Below are 19,002 nucleotides of genomic sequence, written 5' to 3' on the forward strand. Positions count from 1 at the left end.
CCTAATTGTTTAGTCCACCTATTAATTAATGGGAAAATTGTGCAACCATATGAAATGTTATAGCTACTGTTTTGAAAAATTGTGATTCGCAGTCACAGTTTTCTTAAATTTTGCTATTTGTTTAATTTGTATAATTCACCCAAAATTATATAATTCGCCTGATTGTATAAATCAGAATTTTGTTAATTCAGTTCCTAATTGTATAAATCCCTAATTTGTATATGCTTACCCTCACTATTTTGTATGATTTATGAAAAATTCACAATAAATTACCATGTTTGTATATTGGCAAGCGAAATATACAAACGGAGTTCTGAAAAAATCATAAATGTATAAATACATAATTTGTATATACTTACCTTATTTATATATTCACAAGCGAAATATACAAATGGATAAACGAAATATACAAATAACTTGAAATATCCATAGCAAACAAAACTACAGCTATGAAACGCAATTATCGAAACTATAATTATATAACCTTATTATGTCTATTATATATGTTATTTCTAAAATTTACTCCTAATTAATTAATATACCTTATAATAACATCCATAAAAGAAGAGGAAATAGGAAGAAAAAAAGAGAATCAAATAACACACACAAAAAAAATCAAGAAATTGACTAATCAATGTTTCCCTTTCAAGGACTAATAATTTACATCTATGCTAAAATTTTCAGAAAATGGGGTAAAAAAACTAATTAATCTACAGTTTACACAAAGCAATTATAAGAAAAATAAACAAGTTCAAGAAACTAATGTAATTAATTACCAATGAAAGAAATATCCTTGACGAGCTTTATGTGGTGTGAATCTGAATTAGCCAAGTCAGTCATCCCAAAGATTGCCAAAGAAACAAGATCAAGATACTTATATCATTACCAATGTAGAAATTAAATCTTCAATCGGAAGCATGTGTTTCTCTTACGATCTTTATGTGTGGTATGAATCTGAATTAGTCAAGCAGTGAATTCATCCCAAAGGTCTAGTTGCAAAAGGAACAACCTCAGCTAAAGGTGTAGATTGTGGTGTTGGCAAAGGAGATGTTCTACAAACAGGACAACTTGGATTCAACATAAGCCAAGGATCCACACATTTCAAATGAAACAAATGTTCACAATCTGGTAATAATCTCAACACATCTTTATTCTTGTAATCAGCTAAACATATTGAACAACAACTAGCTGTTGTGTCCTTATGATTTACCTTAGCTTCAGAGTACAACAACTTAGGATAACTTAAAAGAGTTTTTTCGTCGATCCCAATAATATCGACTATACAATTGTTGTTATCGTCTTGACCATGATCATGTTGTAACGTACTTCGAATAATTCTATGTCTTCTCCTTGGTGGTAACTCTGTCGTTTGATTTCGAGTACAAAAATATGATGTGAGGGTTATAGTTGTAATTAAAAGAAGAATACCTACTGAGACACCGATCCCATACCCAAATCCTCCGATATGACCCGATCCGAGGAACCCATCGGTGTTGGAACTCGGATCGGAGAGGGTGGTGGTGGTGTTATTCATGATGTTTTTTTAAGAGAATTATGGCTATGGGAGTGGTTTTTTGGTTTGGTTGGGCATTTGGTATTATAAGACCAAAATTAAGCAAATGGTCCAAATTAAGATAATTATATGAAAAGTCAACGATTTTGATTGAATGAAATGAATTTGGACTTGAAAAAGAAATGAACAAAAAAGAATACGTACTATTTAATAAAAAGAGAAAAAGTTGAGTGTTTTCTAGTGAATATATATATGTATGGATATATATTAGACTATAGTGCTTTTATTTTTGTGCTTCGTTTATTTCAAATTATGTGTCGTAATTTTAAAAAGTAGTTATTTCAAGTTACTGATAAAACGTAAAACATTTTTTTTCTATTTTAATCGTATTGGTTGTATTGTTCTTGAAGATACCTCAATTATGAGTGATGTTATGATTGTTCAAATATCAATGTTTAATAAAATCACTTTTCCTAGCCTCCTAACTAATATTTCTCTGTTTTGTATTAGTTGTTCACTTTATTTTTTACACGCTTCTTAATAAATCATAAACAAAGACATTTTTACTAATTTACTCAATTTTTCTTTTGAAACTTTACAAACCTGTTTACATTTTAAAAAAGGAATTATAAATTGTTAAGATAAAATGATTCTTTTTTTATTTTGTAAAGTAACAAGTATTTTAGAACAATTAATATATAATAGAAAAGGTATTTTTTTTAAGGAATGTATAAAGGAAAATTACGATAGATAATTTAAGACTCGAGGAGTACAATTCTTGCTTGGATGGAAAATTTTGAGATGTCAACGTTCTCTAAAGTCTAATCTATCATTATCTTGTAAGCTATGTTTCATGTGATCAACATCTTTTTCTGCTACATTTTTTCAACTTTAATCAATAGTAAATTAATTGTAAGTTTAATTACTTAATAATTTATTTGACTCTTTCTCTCTCTTCTTAATGAGCACTCTACTAATTGCACGTTCCATGCACCAAAGATTTAGGTGGTCATATATTATATGATAATTTTTTTTATGTATTTTATGTTACATGACATGAATTTAATTATCTTTGTTTGTTTATGTTGCAGAAGATTCTGGATTATAAATAGCATATCATCACATACAAATAAATAGGAAAAAGAATGAATTTAAAGATTAAGGAGGTTCAGCCAAACTTGTGTTTTCGAATTAATAAAAAATAACTATTAAAGGTTATCTACTATGATAGAGAAAAACAATACAAAATATCTTCAATTACAACTACTTTTATGTATATCCTAAGTTTTTTTTTTTCTTCAAATTAACCTACAAGGTCAACGTGACCCAAAATCGACTAAAGACCAAACATGATTTGGACCTAATATAGTGTCATCGTTCACACCATAAGTGTATAAATTTTATAAGTCTATTCATTTTAGAATAATTTTAGACATACATGATTAAAGTCGTAAAAAATCATATTTTAAGTTGGTAGGTTATGTACATGGTGAAACTATAGTCACATATAGCTATAATTAATTAGGCATTTTGCATGCACTTCAGTCATGTATGAGATAAGTTCAACTATTTTTAATTTGTATCCACTTCAGCCACATATACAACTGAAGTTCATGCATCTAATGTTGATGTTCAACAAAAAATTAATAATTCAACACATTATGCAACAATTAAATTTGTGAATAAGCTCAAATAAGTTTCAAATATCACGAAAAATAAATCATATTCATTTATTTCTTAAAATAATAACAATTCTAACAAACTCATTTCGCAAAATAATGATTTCTAATCAGAATAGGAGCTTTCTAGCCCATTTTCACCCAAAAATGGCTAAAATAACTTTTTGCAAAAATAGTGAATAATTTTTTTATTACAAAAAATAGTTTGATGACTTTCATGCAATAATACTACAAGTCAATGACCATATAGTAAAATGTAAATTCATGTAATCTGCCTCTCCCTATCTTTTAAAAATCATGTTTTATTGTAATACTCCATGATCAATATTATAATTGGTTATTATAACTCACTTACAAAAACAAGTAACCTTAGCCTTTGTCATCAACAACACCAAGAATTTGATGTCATGCATGCAATCTAAAACTTTAAGCCAATAAGATGAAGTCAGTTGCAGAGTCAGAACTTTTACTGTAGCATCAATCCGGAAGGTCTAGAAGCCAAAGGAACAACCTCAGCCAAAGGAGTAGATTGTGGTGTTGGCAATGGTGATGTTCTACAAATTGGACAAGTTGGATTCAACATAAGCCAAGGATCCACACATTTCAAATGAAATAAATGTCCACAATCTTGTAACAACCTTAGCATATCATTATCATTGTAATCACCTAAACATATTGAACAACAAGTACTAGTTGTTGATGAGTCCTTATAGTAATTGACCTTAGCTTCTGAATATAACAACTTAGGGTAACTCAAAAGTGTTGCTTCATCAATCCTCATTTCCACATGCACACAATTATTTTCATCGCGATTTATCGTTCTTTGTGGTGTTTGATTTCGAGTACAAAAATATGAAGTCATTGTTATGGATGCAAACAATAGAACAATGCTAGCGGAAACACCAATGGCATAGTCGAATCCTCGGATTTGTTCCGATCCGAGGAACCACCCGGTGCCGGAATTTGGATCGGAGGTGGTGGTGGTGGTGTTATTCATGATGATCTTATGAAAATTTGAAGAGTTGGTTTTATGAGAATTATATGGGAGTGGTTTTTATTTGGTTAGCTATTTAATTTGGTATAAGATGAAAAAGAAATTGGTCCAATTAAAAAAAATAAAAATTGGAAGTCAATGGCTTACGTGAGAGATTTGAAAAAGTAAAAAAAAGGGAAGATTAGTGGCGTTTTGTTTTTAAAAAAAATAAAATGAATGTGGATGTGAGATAAATGAATAAAAGGAATATTAATGGAGAAAAAATAAAATTATATGGAAGAGTTGATTAAATTATATTGATGGTAGTTGAAATATATTAATATACCTATAATGTAATAATTTAAATGCTAGCACTTTTTGCTTCATTTCATGCTTGAACGGAAGGTTTGAGATGTCAACCATCCTTATCACATCGTCGAAGAATATGGTGTAGTGGATGAGATTATCCCTCCTTTAATCAAAGTTTCAATTTGAAATTCTAAATATGAAGAAATCTTTAATAGAAGATGTTTTTTTTTTCCTCGAATAAACCCTATATAATGCAAATCTGAATTAATCGAATTTCAATTTAGTTATGCACAACCAATGAAACCCCCCCCCCCCAAAAAAAAAAAAAAAAAATTTAAGTTTGTTTTTAAATTCAATATTTTTACCCCACCCTCACCCTACCCTTACCCCCCTCCCATAAACCCCCCCCCCCCAAAGAAAAAGAGATGTCAACGTCCTCTAAAGTTTAATGTATCATTTTCTTATTTCAACTTTGTAAGCTTTGTTTCATGTGTAGCAACGTCTTTTTCCGCTACAAACCAAATTCTTCTAACTTCATCCAATAGTAAATTAATTAGAAGCTTGCTTATATAGTTGGTTAATAATTTTTTTGACTATTACTATGAGTCGTTGGTATTCCTTTACTCTTTAGTTATATCACTTGAGTTTGAATTTCGAGAAATAAAAAATCTTATTAAAAATATCAATTTTAAAAAATGAATTACACAATACGTAAATTTAGATTTTATCGAAGGAATATTAGAACGGATGGAAAAAGCATAAATTAATAGTTTGGCCCCATCTCTATTCTTAATATAATAAGTCTAAGAAATGCACGTTCCATGCACCAAAGTTTTAGTGCATATCATGCCTATTTCATTTTTATTATATTTAGAAGTTTGCAAACACCTAAAATCTTATGTTTCATATATTAAAGTAGCGTTTAATTTTTTTTTAGGAAATAGGGATAATATTATTATTATTATTATTATTATCATCATCATCATATTATTATTATTATTATTAATAATAATAATTCAAGAGTTCATGATTTGTTGTATATTTATTGTCACAAATTATTCAATTGTGAGAGTACCACATCAATTTTTTATTTAAATAATTAAGTTTCATTATTGCACATTAAATAATGATATGAATTAACTGCCATGCAACTTGTAATCATATGTGGTGTCATTTGCAATATGAAAATAATTATTTTGATTGTTTGAAAGTAAAGTGTTCTCATTGACACAAATATTAATTAATCATACAATAGAATCGTTAATTAGGTACAAAAAAAACTTAGTATATACGTCATTGACAACTTGTTTTTTGATAGTGAAATCAATCACATAATAGGATAAAATAATTCCAAATTTTCAATCAGCAAACTTGTTTCTTATAATATATTCTCCGTCTCAGTTTATATGATGATATTTGATTGGACATAAGCTAAATATACAAAAGAACGATTTTGAATTTTACGGTCAAAAACATGTCACAGATATTTGTGTAGTTATAGTCTTATAGATCATCTCATTTAAAGATAAATGAGAAGTTCAAAGTTAGAATTACTACTAAATAGAAAATGTGTCATTCTTAAATAATTAAATAGTATCACATAAATTGAGACAGAAGGACCAATACATATATTTTTTTTAAAATTACTTTTATGAATTAAAAAAAAAAACAGCTCATTTTCTTTGACTCTCTATATCTATACAGCAGTGCATTTTGTATTTGTGGAATGGTTCCATTTTTCATGGGATTAATTAAATTAAACAAATAGTCTCTTTCTAAATCTACTTTGGTTTCTTGTTTAATTAAGTGCAATTTGTGATAAATTAAGGTACCTATTTTAAATAGGCTATTTTTCTAACGATTGCAATAAGAATACATTATATTCTCATCGTGGATAATTTCAATATTTTTTTCAAGTAAATCCCTATTAATTTATCCAAAAAATTGAACTTTTACGAGCTATCAAAACACGTTCAGTCAGTTGTCAATTCCAGTACAAAACTTATCAAGATAACTGTGTTAAATAATGAGCTTCATCGTACCCTGCCTACTCATCTCGACCTACTTATACCCAACGACTATATGCTCCTTCTGTCCCAATTCTCATTTTCTTGATTCAAACTATGTGTAAACTTTGACCAATATTTTATACTGTAATTTTTTAATCATACTAACATGAAAAATATTGCAACTTATAACATTTTTCATATTGTTATTGGGAACTTGTATAGTTCACACGCTTTGGCTCTTCCCATGAATTATCCAGTAATAGGTCTTTCACAATCAGATCTACCTACATAACTTTTGAATATCATTTTTTTTTAATTTTGAAATATTTAATTGATCTAATTCAATTTAACTTAAAAAATTAGTAGTTGACTCTCAAGAAGCAAACACTGTCACTTAAATTGGGAAGAAGGGCTAAAGCCCAGTCCCATCAACTGTAATATTTGATAAGCCCAATCTACTGAGATCATGGGCCGATGTGAAAGATACCTTCAGCCCATTTGATATGATCAGTGTGTGATTAGGCCCAAAGTAATTTTACATATGAAAGAAAATATATAAACAAAGTAATTATTGAAAAAATAGTTTAATTAAAAAAATCAGTTCATAGTTTTGAATTTTAAGAACTTTTATTTTAAACATTTCTAAAACTGTATATACAAACAATATTTGTCAAACATTTTTGAAGTATTCGAAATAAAAAGTGTATCACATAAATTACAATAAAAAGAATATATTTTTAAAGAATTCTACGATCTATACTCACAATAGTTTATTGTGGAGGAAGACTGTTTTAAAAGTGTAAATTATGAAATCGTTGCCCATGAGCTATCAAGAAAACAATCAAATATGAAATATCAAATTAGTAGGTTCAGAATAAATATGAGCTCATTATATGTATATAATTAAATCTTTTTTTTTAAATATTAATACATAATTCTAGATGAAAATAATGAATTCAATTGAATTCGAACTATCTTATTATATCTTTCCCTTTTCCTTTCCAAGCACATTTTTTGCACCACTTTCACTTTAATAAAACTTTTTCTATACTAGAATAAATTCTTCTTTTTCAAAGTATATTTATTACAAAGTAAGATGCTTTTTAGCTAGCACTATCTCTCTCAAATCTTTAGTTTTCCTAACCAACTAATTTAAAGTTTATGGGTCAGAATTTTTATTTTTTATATTATTAAATGGAGTATTAATATGTACATATTTTATAAATTTCTTAAAGCAAATATATAAAATTTCAATCATAAAAATATTTTTCAATAGTTTAATTAACTGAACATGAAAAATTTTAAAAATATTTTTTTTCGTACAGTAAACACTATGCACCCTAACTATTAACTTGTTTGATATTAATTAAGAGTAGATGATGAACAAAACTTTAATGAAAATATCGATATCTTGATCTTATGCTACCATCGTAATTTATGCATTGTTTGTATCATAGGTACATCGTACATTTCTCCCATAATCTTTGCTAGAGTACACACCTTTTCCCAAATTCCAACTTCCTTGATGATTTCAACACGTTTCGTGTGTCATAGAATAGATGAAATTTTTCTATTCTTAATTAAAAGTTTTGATTTTTCTCCTTTGATGAACCCTATGCAACGACCTGAATTCGTATTAATCGAATCATTGGACACGATTATGAATTAGTCGAGCCTTGAATACTAATAATTGTAATATAATTACTTTTTCTTATAAAAAAAATACCTTTCAACACTTCCAAGCACATTATCTTGCTTTATGCTTCTTCTTTTTATCGGAGGCCGCATTGGAGCCCCGATTAAATTCAGATTGTGTTCTGCAAAGCTTATTCGGGTGTGACGCTTCCAACATAAGTTTCTCCATACCCATGACTCGAATCAAGATCTTTGATTAAGGGTGGAGCAGTCCCACCACCACTGCACCACAATCAAGGTTGGTTGCTTTATGCTTACTTTACTTTTCTCCAAAAGAGTTTCATAATTCATTTAATCTGATATCCATTTTCATTATGAAAAGAATATTAGTTCTTGGTAATACCAAAAATGTGTTAAAATTATGTCCTTGTAAATTCTCAAATTCTTTTTTTTTTATGCACATTCAATATTCTTACTATTTTTTTAAAAAACATTTTCGACATGTGTTTGGATTTTAATTCTCTTTTATTTTTCCTATATATTAATTCTGCCTTGTTATTTGGAAATTAAAGAAAAATCCCATGTTAGATATCCACCTTGGTGGTCTCAAATCAACTGAACTTGATCATTTCAATCATTAGTTTTCTCTTGAGATCTCCAACTCTACTGCCTTAAGAAGAGCTGAAACATTGATGAACATGTATACACTTTTAGCTGAATAATAATTCTTGAAGGTATGTTTTATTTATGCTCATTACAAGCAGAGTATATATGAATTCTTTCTTTATGATTATGTGTTGGTGTGATGTTTTTGTTGATTTTATTTGGTTTTGTGAGTGGAAAAAAGATGGGGGATGGAAGTGTGTTTGTGTTAGGCCAAAGATACTCTTATCATGGTGTGATATTATTGTCCGCTCTGAGTCAAGTTCGTATGATTTTTCCCAAAAAGCCTCACATCATTAAGAGTTTCTCTTATCACGGTATGATATTGTCTGCTTTGTGCCAAACTCGTATGTTTTTTTTTCTTTCTAAAAGGCCTTTCACCATTAATTGTTACTCTTATCATGGTGTGTGATACTGTTTGCTTTGGGCCAAACTCGTATATTTTTTCCTAAAAGCCCTCACGCCATTAACAATTACTCTTATCATGGTGTGTGATACTGTCTGTTTTGGGGAAAACTCGCATGGTTTTCCCCATAAGGCCTCACACCATTAAGAGTTACTCTTATCACAGTGTGATATAGTTTGCTTTGGACCAAACTCGTATGTTTTTTTTCCTAAAAGGTCTCACACCATTAATAGTTACTCTTATCATAGTGTGATATTGTCTGCTTTGGGCCAAACTCGTATGTTTTTTCCTAAAAGGCCTCACACCATTAATAATTACTCTTATCGTGGTGTGTGATATTGTCTGCTTTGGGCCAAACTCGTATGTTTTTTCCTAAAAGGCCTCACACCATTAATAATTACTCTTATCGTGGTGTGTGATATTGTCTGCTTTGGGCCAAACTCGTATGTTTTTTCCTAAAAGGCCTCACACCATTAATAATTACTCTTATCGTGGTGTGTGATATTGTCTGCTTTGGGCCAAACTCGTATGTTTTTTCCTAAAAGGCCTCACACCATTAATAATTACTCTTATCGTGGTGTGTGATATTGTCTGCTTTGGGCCAAACTCGTATGTTTTTTTCCTAAAAGGCCTCACACCATGGTGTGTGATATTGTACTTTTGGGTCAAGTCTGTATGTTTTTTTCCCAAAAGGTTGAGACATCATTTACAATATCACTACACCTTATATGAGCTGGTATTTAACTGACTTGACCTTTGTGTTTTAATGGTTTGGATGATGATTTACACAGCCATATTAGATATATGTATTGACATATGCACCTTTTGTGTACAATGTATAAACTTTGATGTATTGTTATGATTAACATACATTTGTAGGTAAGTTTATGCTTTGTTTACAAAACCGGTTTGTTTACTATAGATTTTTGGCTTTCATGAATTTTAGAGGACTGTTTACTTTTTCTTGGAGATGCAATATGAAGGACAATGGTAACATCTCTCAGTACAGAAGTAGACTGGATCAGACGCTATCGTCTGATGATCTTGTCGATTATGATAAGCTTAAGTCCCTTGTCAAGAATCAAATCCTATGCTCATCAGAATGTGATCTTCACGGTCAGTTCTAAGTCGATTTCAGTAATGTGTCATCAAACTAATTGCTATTAAATTTATAACATCAAACACATGTACTTTGTTTTTGGTGCAGAATGTATTGACAATCTAGTAGATAGAAGAACCAAGGAAGTGGCAAACTTCCTGAGCATGTTGAGGAGTGCATCAGTAACTGATTCCGAGGCATCGCATGATGGTTGGAAAGTATGTTATCTTTAGGTGGAGCCAGAATTTGAAGCTTATGGGTTCGGGATTCTAGTCCTTTTTAAGTTACTTGATGGATTTCTTAACACAAATACAAAATTTGGACCAAAATCGTAACTTAAACTCTAGCTCTGCCCCTGCTTTTTTCTAACTCTTGAAACCCCTTGCCACTAATGTTTATGTTTAAACTAATTTGACAAGCAGTGGTTGTTAGTACTTGTTTTAGTACTTTTACTATCTGTTGCTCCGTTTTCTTTTTACCTTCTCTTTAAGGTCTAGTTGTCTTCTTTACTGTAGGTAAAACAGGACAGTGAGGAGATTCGTGTTATGTATCGAGAGGGACCAGAAGGCACTCCTTATCATACCCTCTTAGCTGAAGGTTATGTGGATGGTCCAATAGATGTTTGTAAGCTAAATTAATATATGTCAACGATATATCTCTCTCGTCTTCATTTTTGGATTGTTGCTTTAGTAGTGGAGAAGCTTAATGTAAGCCAAAAAAATTATATTTCAGGTTTATGCATTTCATGGGAGGCAGAACTCTACAAGAAGTGGTGAGATCTATTCCTAACTGCTGCTCACTAATGCATTATTTGAACGTTGTTATGACGAAAGAGCAGATGAAAATTCCATTTCAAGTGATTCGTTAGGCAACAACTGCATTCGAGTCTAACATTTGTGCTGCTTTCTTATCAGGTGGCCACAAACTACAATTCCAACTTTTAAAATCGCGACATCTCAATGTTTGCAAAAGGTCAGAACTGGTGAACAGATATGTTTAGTAAGGTTAGTCCTCCTATTGTATTATTCATCGCATTTTGATGCTGCTCCTAAATGTGCTAATATGTGTTTAATTACTTGGAAGAAAGGATGAAGCTCTCAAGGCCATTGTCAGCAAGGGAAGCTGTGGTACATTTATTTGCATTTGAATACTTTCAAGATGGCCTTATAGTTGTGGTTGCCAATACTGTAAGCACGTGAAAGTCCATAAGGCTCGTTAACATTTCTTATTTTTTCTTAACTATAATCGTGCTCATGTGTTTTTTGTTCAGATCTCTGACTTAGATAGTGTTGATAGAAGTACACATTGTTATTCCAAAGATGAGATACCGGATGTGCAGGATGTAGTACGAGTTGATCTTGTGGGAGGTTTTGCTCTACAAAAAGTTACTGATAATCGAAGCTACTTCAGGTAACTCACACTTCTCATATATCCAAATGCTAGTTAGGATAGATTGAGCATGTTCTTACCAATCGAGCTGTATTGATTCTCCGGTTGATCACTGGCCTATGTGAGTTCCACATAGGCAATTCAACCTCAGATGAAGGAAGAATGTTATGGTCAGTTGTCAGCGTAAAAGCAGTCAAATTTTGAGAACTGAGCAAAATGGATCAGAGGATTCATAAAGTTGATTGCGACTAGTTTGAGATTGATGCGTAGTTGATTGATTGTTATAGAATGAACACATCCATGGAGCTTAAGGAACAGATGCAAATAGGAAAGTCAAAATTATGAATGAACTAAAGATTCTATTTTGATCTTCTTCTACTTCAAAATTTGCAGGACAATAGGAAATTTGGATATTAAACTGGACTTTATACCTCCAGCATTAATAAATTTCGTGGCAAGGCAGCTCGTAGGTGGCGGTTTCAAGCTTTTTAAGAAGGTTTGGCAACTTAGAGATAATTTTGTTTTATACTTAATATTGATATAAACAATATCTTAATGCTCCTATAAGTAATTTACTATGGTTATTGCAGGAAGTAGCTTCAGTTGCTAAAGGTGATGAAGACTTCAGCAAGGCTCTAAAGGATCCACTGTATGCTCGAATACGTGAAGCTCTTTACTCCGATAAAATACCTTTAGAACTTCAAGACATGAAGAAAAATGCAGTTCCTCTTGATGAAGAAACTAGAAGAAAGAATGATGAAAAATGTCCTGTGCAAAAGGTTCATAGTGAAATCGAGGAGATTGAAGACGAAGCCTGTGAAAAGATCGAATATCAAAATCAGGATGACAGGAACATACATGATTCTCCAGTCAATCAAATTGTTCAGAAACCGAGCAAGCATGAGAATGTTGGCATTAGCCCTGAGGTCAGACAAGCTTTAGTAACTTTGGATAAGGCTATTTCTATCATAAGGGAATATGGATGTAACCTCGAAATTAGGACAGTTCCAGACACTAACATAATGTCAGTAGAAGGGGAGACATACAGTCTACAAGATTCAAAATCATCAGAAGCTGATAAGGATGGTAGAAACGTCGGAGATTTTGGTGTAATACCCAAACAGGAATTTAGAGAAGCAACCTCTTATGAACACAGAGATAGCTCTTGTTCCAGGTAGGAAAGATTGGTGAACACAAAAAATAGTTTTAACTTATAATCTAGCTATGTTGTTCGGACTCTTCAAGAATGCCTACAAGTGTGTGTTGGATCCTCAAAAAGTAGTGAATTTCTTAAGGATCTGACAGGAGTGTAGCAACATTTTTGGAGAGTCTGAGCAACATAGGTTAAACTCACACCTTTGAATAGTCTGCATTCCTTTTGATCATGTATTGCTTTGGATCATATGCTAACTTTTTCTAACTTCTTAACTGAGAAAATCCTTATTCTAACTTCTTAAGTATAACTTTTTTTCAGGCGCACGAGTTCTAGTTTGTGCACAAGGGATGCACCCCATAACAAGATTGCTCCAGCATCACCGGATGTTTATGCTGCAATTCCTGGTGATGAGGCACATCACATCGCTCTATGCTCTTCAACAGATGAAGCAACAACAGGGAAAACAATGGAGAAGTTATTGAAGGAGGACAATGTGACGGTTGCCTATGAGGATAGCATCCATGAGAAGGAGCTCGGTGAAAGAAAAACTAGAAAAATACCGAGATATTGCTGTTTAAGAGTGAGCAAATTTATTTAAAGGAGACTAACACTATATTTTACCTTTTATGATAGCTAAAAGATGTTTTGAGAGACTAAGATCAACACAACCAGTGTTCTGTGCAACACAATATCTACAGTTGAAATGTGAGACCTGCAAGTATCAGTTTGTATGTGAAATATGTAAAACAATATCCTGTTACTCGAGTGCAGTTATTGGTTTAGTTTTCATTCTCTTTTGTACAACATATGGATATGAAGCATAAATGTGAGAACTTCATTTAAGTTAAACTGCAAATACGAAATTGAATGAACATTTCATCTGGAATTTGAGTTGTTAATATATTTGTATTGATAATCAAAAACTGAGAACAATCAAGAAAAACTGTTGCCAACAGAAGCAACTACATCCATATGAAAAATAGAAAAAGTAAATCTAAGGTATATGTTAATATTGAATCGATTTGCTATAGCCAGATCTTTGAAGTGTGCATCAGTTGTTCTTCAGCTGCATATTTTGTGTCACTTCTCAACATTAACGTTCATTTTTGCAGGTAGCATTCATCCTGCTACTTTCTAGCAGCCTCACTTTATTGAGCAGATCTTGTGTGATAACAGAAGCATCCTTTAATTTGTTCCTTAAACTCTGTTCTTCCTTAGCTGCCCGTGCTCTTTCTTCTATAAGCATGCGAGCTAGAGTCTCACTCCTGGCTCTTTCCTGCTGCCTTATACTCTGTTCTTCCTTAGCCGCTCGTGCTTGTTCTTCTATAAGCATGCGAGCTAGAGTCTCACTCCTGGCTCTTTCCTGCTGCCTTATACTCTGTTCTTCCTTAGCCGCTCGTGCTTGTTCTTCTATAAGCATGCGAGCTAGAGTCTCACTCCTGGCTCTTTCCTGCTGCCTTATACTCTGTTCTTCCTTAGCCGCTCGTGCTTGTTCTTCTATAAGCATGCGAGCTAGAGTCTCACTCCTGGCTCTTTCCTGCTGCCTTATACTCTGTTCTTCCTTAGCCGCTCGTGCTTGTTCTTCTATAAGCATGCGAGCTAGAGTCTCACTCCTGGCTCTTTCCTGCTGCCTTATACTCTGTTCTTCCTTAGCCGCTCGTGCTTGTTCTTCTATAAGCATGCGAGCTAGAGTCTCACTCCTGGCTCTTTCCTGCTGCAAACGGTGCAAAACCTGTTGTAAACTATTCTTAGTACTACTACTCTCTACTCTCAAGTCATTGGGCATAGTATCTTCCATCTTCACAACTGAATTTCCCAGAGTTTGCCTATTTGATGTTGACGCTTGCTGAGTTTGATCTCCAATGGATTTTGATTTAGATGTATCATAATGATAGGTTGTGTATTCGGCATTGGAGATAAATGGGGAACATGATTTTCTTTTTGGTGCAGAAGAGTTTTCTGGAGTTTCATCAGGTTGCCTATTTAGTGTACACACTTGCTGAGTTTGCTCTCCAGACATAGTTTGATTTCTTTCTTGTACTGAAGAATGAATTGGTACCGTGTTCTCGTGTTCTCCTACAGTGGATTTTGATTTAGATGTATCATCATGACAGGTTCTGCGGCTGACGTTGGAGATAGATGGATTTTGATTTGCTTGTATTGAAAACTGAACTGGCTGGGTCACTTTCTTGGATCCTACATACACCTGGGATGCTTCATGCACCGAACTGTCCTTTATTGAAGAATGAACTGGTCCCCTCTCGCGTTCTACTCTGGACGATTTCAAATTAGATCCATCATCATGACAGGTTGTGTGCCCGACGTTTGGTTGTTCCTGATCTGGAGAGACAGCAGTGTTCTTTACATTGCGACGCTTAGCATAACCAATGAAATGGCAGTTTGAAGACCAATACTTCTTCTGTATAAATTGTAGGCGTGCCTCGAGTCTAGCAAGGACAATTGTGCGCTCAAACCCCTGTTTATCATGAGCTGGTTCCACAAAATTAGCCTCCAAGACGCCTATCACACCGCGACCATCACTTCCCGCAGCATTCCAGACCCTCCAGAAAGGCTTAATAAGCCTATTCTTGTGATACACATTGAAACCTTGAACATCAATATGATGTTTTGCATCTTTCACAAAACCAATAGTTCCTGTAGCCACAAACGTTTCGTAACCAACGGATTGTGGTCTGTACGTGATCTCCTCAGAAAACATCATGTCATTTACCAAATTATGATGTTCAACATCTTTCCCCCTCAAAATTATCCGAAATCCAGGAGCAAGCCTCAGATACAAAATCGAAGCATAACTCCTTAAAGAATGCTGATAAGTTAGAAAATGCCTCGAGTTAGGATATTCTTTAGCCATCTCAATCTTCTTTTCATCTCGACTAACCCCCCTGATTTGAATGTCATGTGGATCAGTGTCAAAGTCAAGCTCTGTGCCTCCTTCTTCGTCCTCCCAAAGATTGTATATGATAATTCGCGTCCCTTGATCACCTTTCAATAATTCAAACTGCTGAAATAGATCATTTTTACTCTCATAAGGAGACCATTGCACTATAGTCTCCGAATTCCTTTTCCAAACATCAGCTGTAGACCGAACCAACATCTCCCACGTTCCTCCCCTCTTCACAAAATCAATCATAGGAACAACAATATCTTCTTTCCCAGTACTCCTCAAAAACGTATACGACAACATTCCAACACTCTGTGTCAACATATTCGTTGCTCTATCTCTCCCCCGCGAAAACACAATCACATCACCCCCTAGCCTCATACTACTCGTTTTGAAACCGTTTCCATATTGACCTATCGTGTTTGCTAACTTACTTTTCGCCGAATACCCAAGAGACATACATTGCCTCATCCTATCAGGTGTCATTCCACCACCATTATCTTCAACTAACAACATCTTACTCCCCTTATCTTTCTTGTTATCCATCACGTCTACGCTAACATACGTAGCACCATTACAAACCTCATCCATTGCATTATCCAAAAGCTCAGCAAAAGCACCCAATGCCCACTTATGACTAGTAGCATTCGAATGCAAGAATTTCGGGTGAACTCTTACATGATCCATACCAACTGTTTGATCATATGCCCCAGAGAAAAAACCAGCACAACCCTCCTTCTTACCATCATAATCTCCAGCTTTCCAGAACTGCTTACAACTAGTAACAACTGGAACACTAACAGGGGAAGCTACAACCAATTCATTACTATTATATGGACAAATTGACAATGGAGCAACAAAAACAGGACTTTCAAGTTTAATTTTTTTCATAGGACTTCCTTGAAAATCATCAAAACCATTATTCTTTACTGGAATCATATAATGCATAGTTGTGTTTCTAGTGGTTTGGGTATCATCTAAATCATCTGTTAAGTCAATGAGTTCTTGCTTTATAGGCATGATGATCATGTTAACAAAAAAATCAAGAACTAAAAAAAAAGTGATTTTCAAAAAGGAGAAAAAAAAAAGTTTGAAAACTAAGAACTAAAATTGCTAAAGAATGTGAAATAGTATTGATTTTACTTCTTTTTATAGAGGTTTTTTGGGTTCTCCTTAGTGTATAAGTTTTCCTTATAATAATGTTTTCTCCATTGTTGAAGGTAATCCAAATCCATAAGGAAAAGGAAAAGGAAAAGAGAAGTAATTTTGTTGGAGTTGTTGAATCCAAATAGGAAAAAGAGAAGAGATACTCTTTTACTACTAGGATTCCATAATTAGTATGACCAAAAAAAAAAAAGGGAGTTTTTTTTCCTAAAATAAATAAATAAATTTATAAAAACATATTGGGAATATACAGATTTAGTATTTTTTAAATAATTAAAAGACTGCACAAATTAGCTAGAGTCCTACTTTAAGAAAAAGGAAGGGGAATTGAAAAAGGATTACAAGGTGAAAAATTCCAAAAAAAAAACAATCTTTTATTGGAAACTTTTTTTATTTAAAGTAGTACTAATATATATTCCAAAAAGGGAGTTGTACATGCCTTTTTTATTTGAACTTCTCCATACTTCTTATATTTATATTTATATGATATCCCTTTCTTTTTTTTACCTTTTATATAACTCATTTTTTTAGTCAATAAAAATAATCATATATTTTACATTTAATAATGATTTATTCTTAAATATTCATTTAATTTATAATTTATTTTAGATCATAAATTTCAAAAGATTTTTGCCGTTTAGAATCAAATCAAAATCAATGACCTAAACTAGAAAAAAAAAGTTATTGACTTATCGATTTCGATAATGATTTTGATTTTTTTATATATTGAGTTGCCAATTTTTAATTGTTTGAGGTTTTTTTTAATGAATTAATCGTTAACCTGATAATAAATTAATAAATTATATTTATGTCATTCAATGTATAAAGTCCTTGTTGGGTTCTATACAATTTTGATTGAAGAAGCTGAATTTGTAGTAAGATCATTAATGAATAAGGACAAGTGCCCAATAATCAAGAAATTGGATGATAATTTCGTGATAAATTCAAGAAAAGAAACATGTGCTGAATTGAAAAGTTGAATTAACATTAAAAAAAAAATCAAAGAGTTTGATTTGAATAAGAAATTTCACTTGAAGTAGAACTCTAGGTCAAAAGAGTTTGAATTGACAGAGAGTTTGTACATGTGTTGAACCGAAGAGATGGAGTTTGACTACAATACAGAAGAATCAATAAGTTTGATTTGAAGAGGAGTCTAAAGATGCAAGTAGTTTGAATTGAAGGAGTCTTACTTAAAGTAGAACCCTTAAGTCAAAAGAATTTGAGTCAATGTGGTGTTTGAAATGAAGGATAACTCTACGAAGAATTGTGCTTAAATAGAGGTGATGTCGTCCAGAATAGTTGCATACTTACGAAGCAAAAAGTGCAATTCAAAAATTGACTTCGCAAATGCTACCAGTGGATTAAAGGAACACATAGAAGAAACACATCAAATAACAATCTTATTAGAGAGTGTATGCATTAGACATTCTTCTTTGTGATTGACTCTTGATGTAATCTTAGTTCAGTGAGTTATAAATTGAATTAAGAGTGTTATTTTCAAGTTGGGATAACTCGAAGAGTTCAGAATACATACCTTGAGCGGTTTGTATTGAAATTTAGAAATTAAAGTTAGTTCCTAGGATTGCAAGAGTTGTAATTTGAATTCATAACTTAAAGTTTAGGAATCAGAGTTAGTTCATAGGATTGTAAGAGTTGTAATCTGAATTCATAACTTAAAGTTTAAGAATCAGAGTTAGTTCATAAGATTGCAATAGTAGTAATCTGAATCCATAACGTAATCATAAAGTGTCGAGACTCGTTGATTTAGTGAAGTTGAAGTTAAAATCTTGTAAGGTACAAGTCATGGTTTTTACACCTTTTAAGCGGGTTGTGTAGAATATCAGTCATTGACTTACATTTTAGTTTCATACTTTTATTTATTATTTCTTATACTCTGAGTTATGTTATAAGATTCTCGTGCTTGCTTTTGAGCCGAACACAATCTTTTAATTTATGTGCATGATTTTTTTGATTTATTATCTTATTTCTAATTAAAGTTTAATTAAAAAAAATTCAAATTCCAATAACTATCAATAATCGTAATGATTCTATTATATTTAACATGTTTACCGTAGCCAATAAGTCGAACCAACAAACTTTAAAAT

At 32.3% G+C, this 19,002-nt stretch overlaps 3 protein-coding genes across 4 annotated transcripts; 1 reads left to right on the forward strand and 2 right to left on the reverse strand.

Annotated features, from left to right (window-relative positions):
- Positions 1 to 613: 613 nt before the first annotated feature.
- LOC102588618 (RING-H2 finger protein ATL70-like) lies at positions 614 to 1,702 on the reverse strand. The gene has a single exon (XM_006339114.2). The coding sequence runs from the start codon at positions 1,532 to 1,534 to the stop codon at positions 977 to 979; it is 558 nt and encodes a 185-aa protein (XP_006339176.1). The 5' UTR covers positions 1,535 to 1,702; the 3' UTR covers positions 614 to 976.
- A 6,964-nt stretch (positions 1,703 to 8,666) lies between these two features.
- On the forward strand, positions 8,667 to 13,680 carry LOC102588943 (uncharacterized). Of its 2 annotated transcripts, none has more exons than XM_006339115.2 (11): positions 8,667 to 8,852; positions 10,134 to 10,303; positions 10,395 to 10,504; positions 10,802 to 10,910; positions 11,019 to 11,058; positions 11,201 to 11,290; positions 11,374 to 11,473; positions 11,557 to 11,696; positions 12,069 to 12,171; positions 12,266 to 12,849; positions 13,150 to 13,680. In XM_006339115.2, the coding sequence occupies exons 2-11, from the start codon at positions 10,165 to 10,167 to the stop codon at positions 13,427 to 13,429; spliced, it is 1,695 nt and encodes a 564-aa protein (XP_006339177.1). In that variant the 5' UTR covers positions 8,667 to 8,852; positions 10,134 to 10,164; the 3' UTR covers positions 13,430 to 13,680. The 2 variants fall into 2 exon arrangements, with proteins under 2 accessions (XP_006339177.1, XP_015165485.1); XM_015309999.1 differs by having other exon boundaries at positions 10,802 to 10,883.
- A 67-nt stretch (positions 13,681 to 13,747) lies between these two features.
- Positions 13,748 to 16,766, reverse strand: LOC102590245 (MORC family CW-type zinc finger protein 3-like). The gene has a single exon (XM_006339267.2). The coding sequence runs from the start codon at positions 16,760 to 16,762 to the stop codon at positions 13,925 to 13,927; it is 2,838 nt and encodes a 945-aa protein (XP_006339329.1). The 5' UTR covers positions 16,763 to 16,766; the 3' UTR covers positions 13,748 to 13,924.
- Between the last annotated feature and the right edge of the window lie 2,236 nt (positions 16,767 to 19,002).

The sequence above is a fragment of the Solanum tuberosum genome, unplaced genomic scaffold (assembly GCF_000226075.1).
Source record: "Solanum tuberosum cultivar DM 1-3 516 R44 unplaced genomic scaffold, SolTub_3.0 scf00008, whole genome shotgun sequence".
Taxonomy (NCBI): Eukaryota; Viridiplantae; Streptophyta; class Magnoliopsida; order Solanales; family Solanaceae; genus Solanum; species Solanum tuberosum.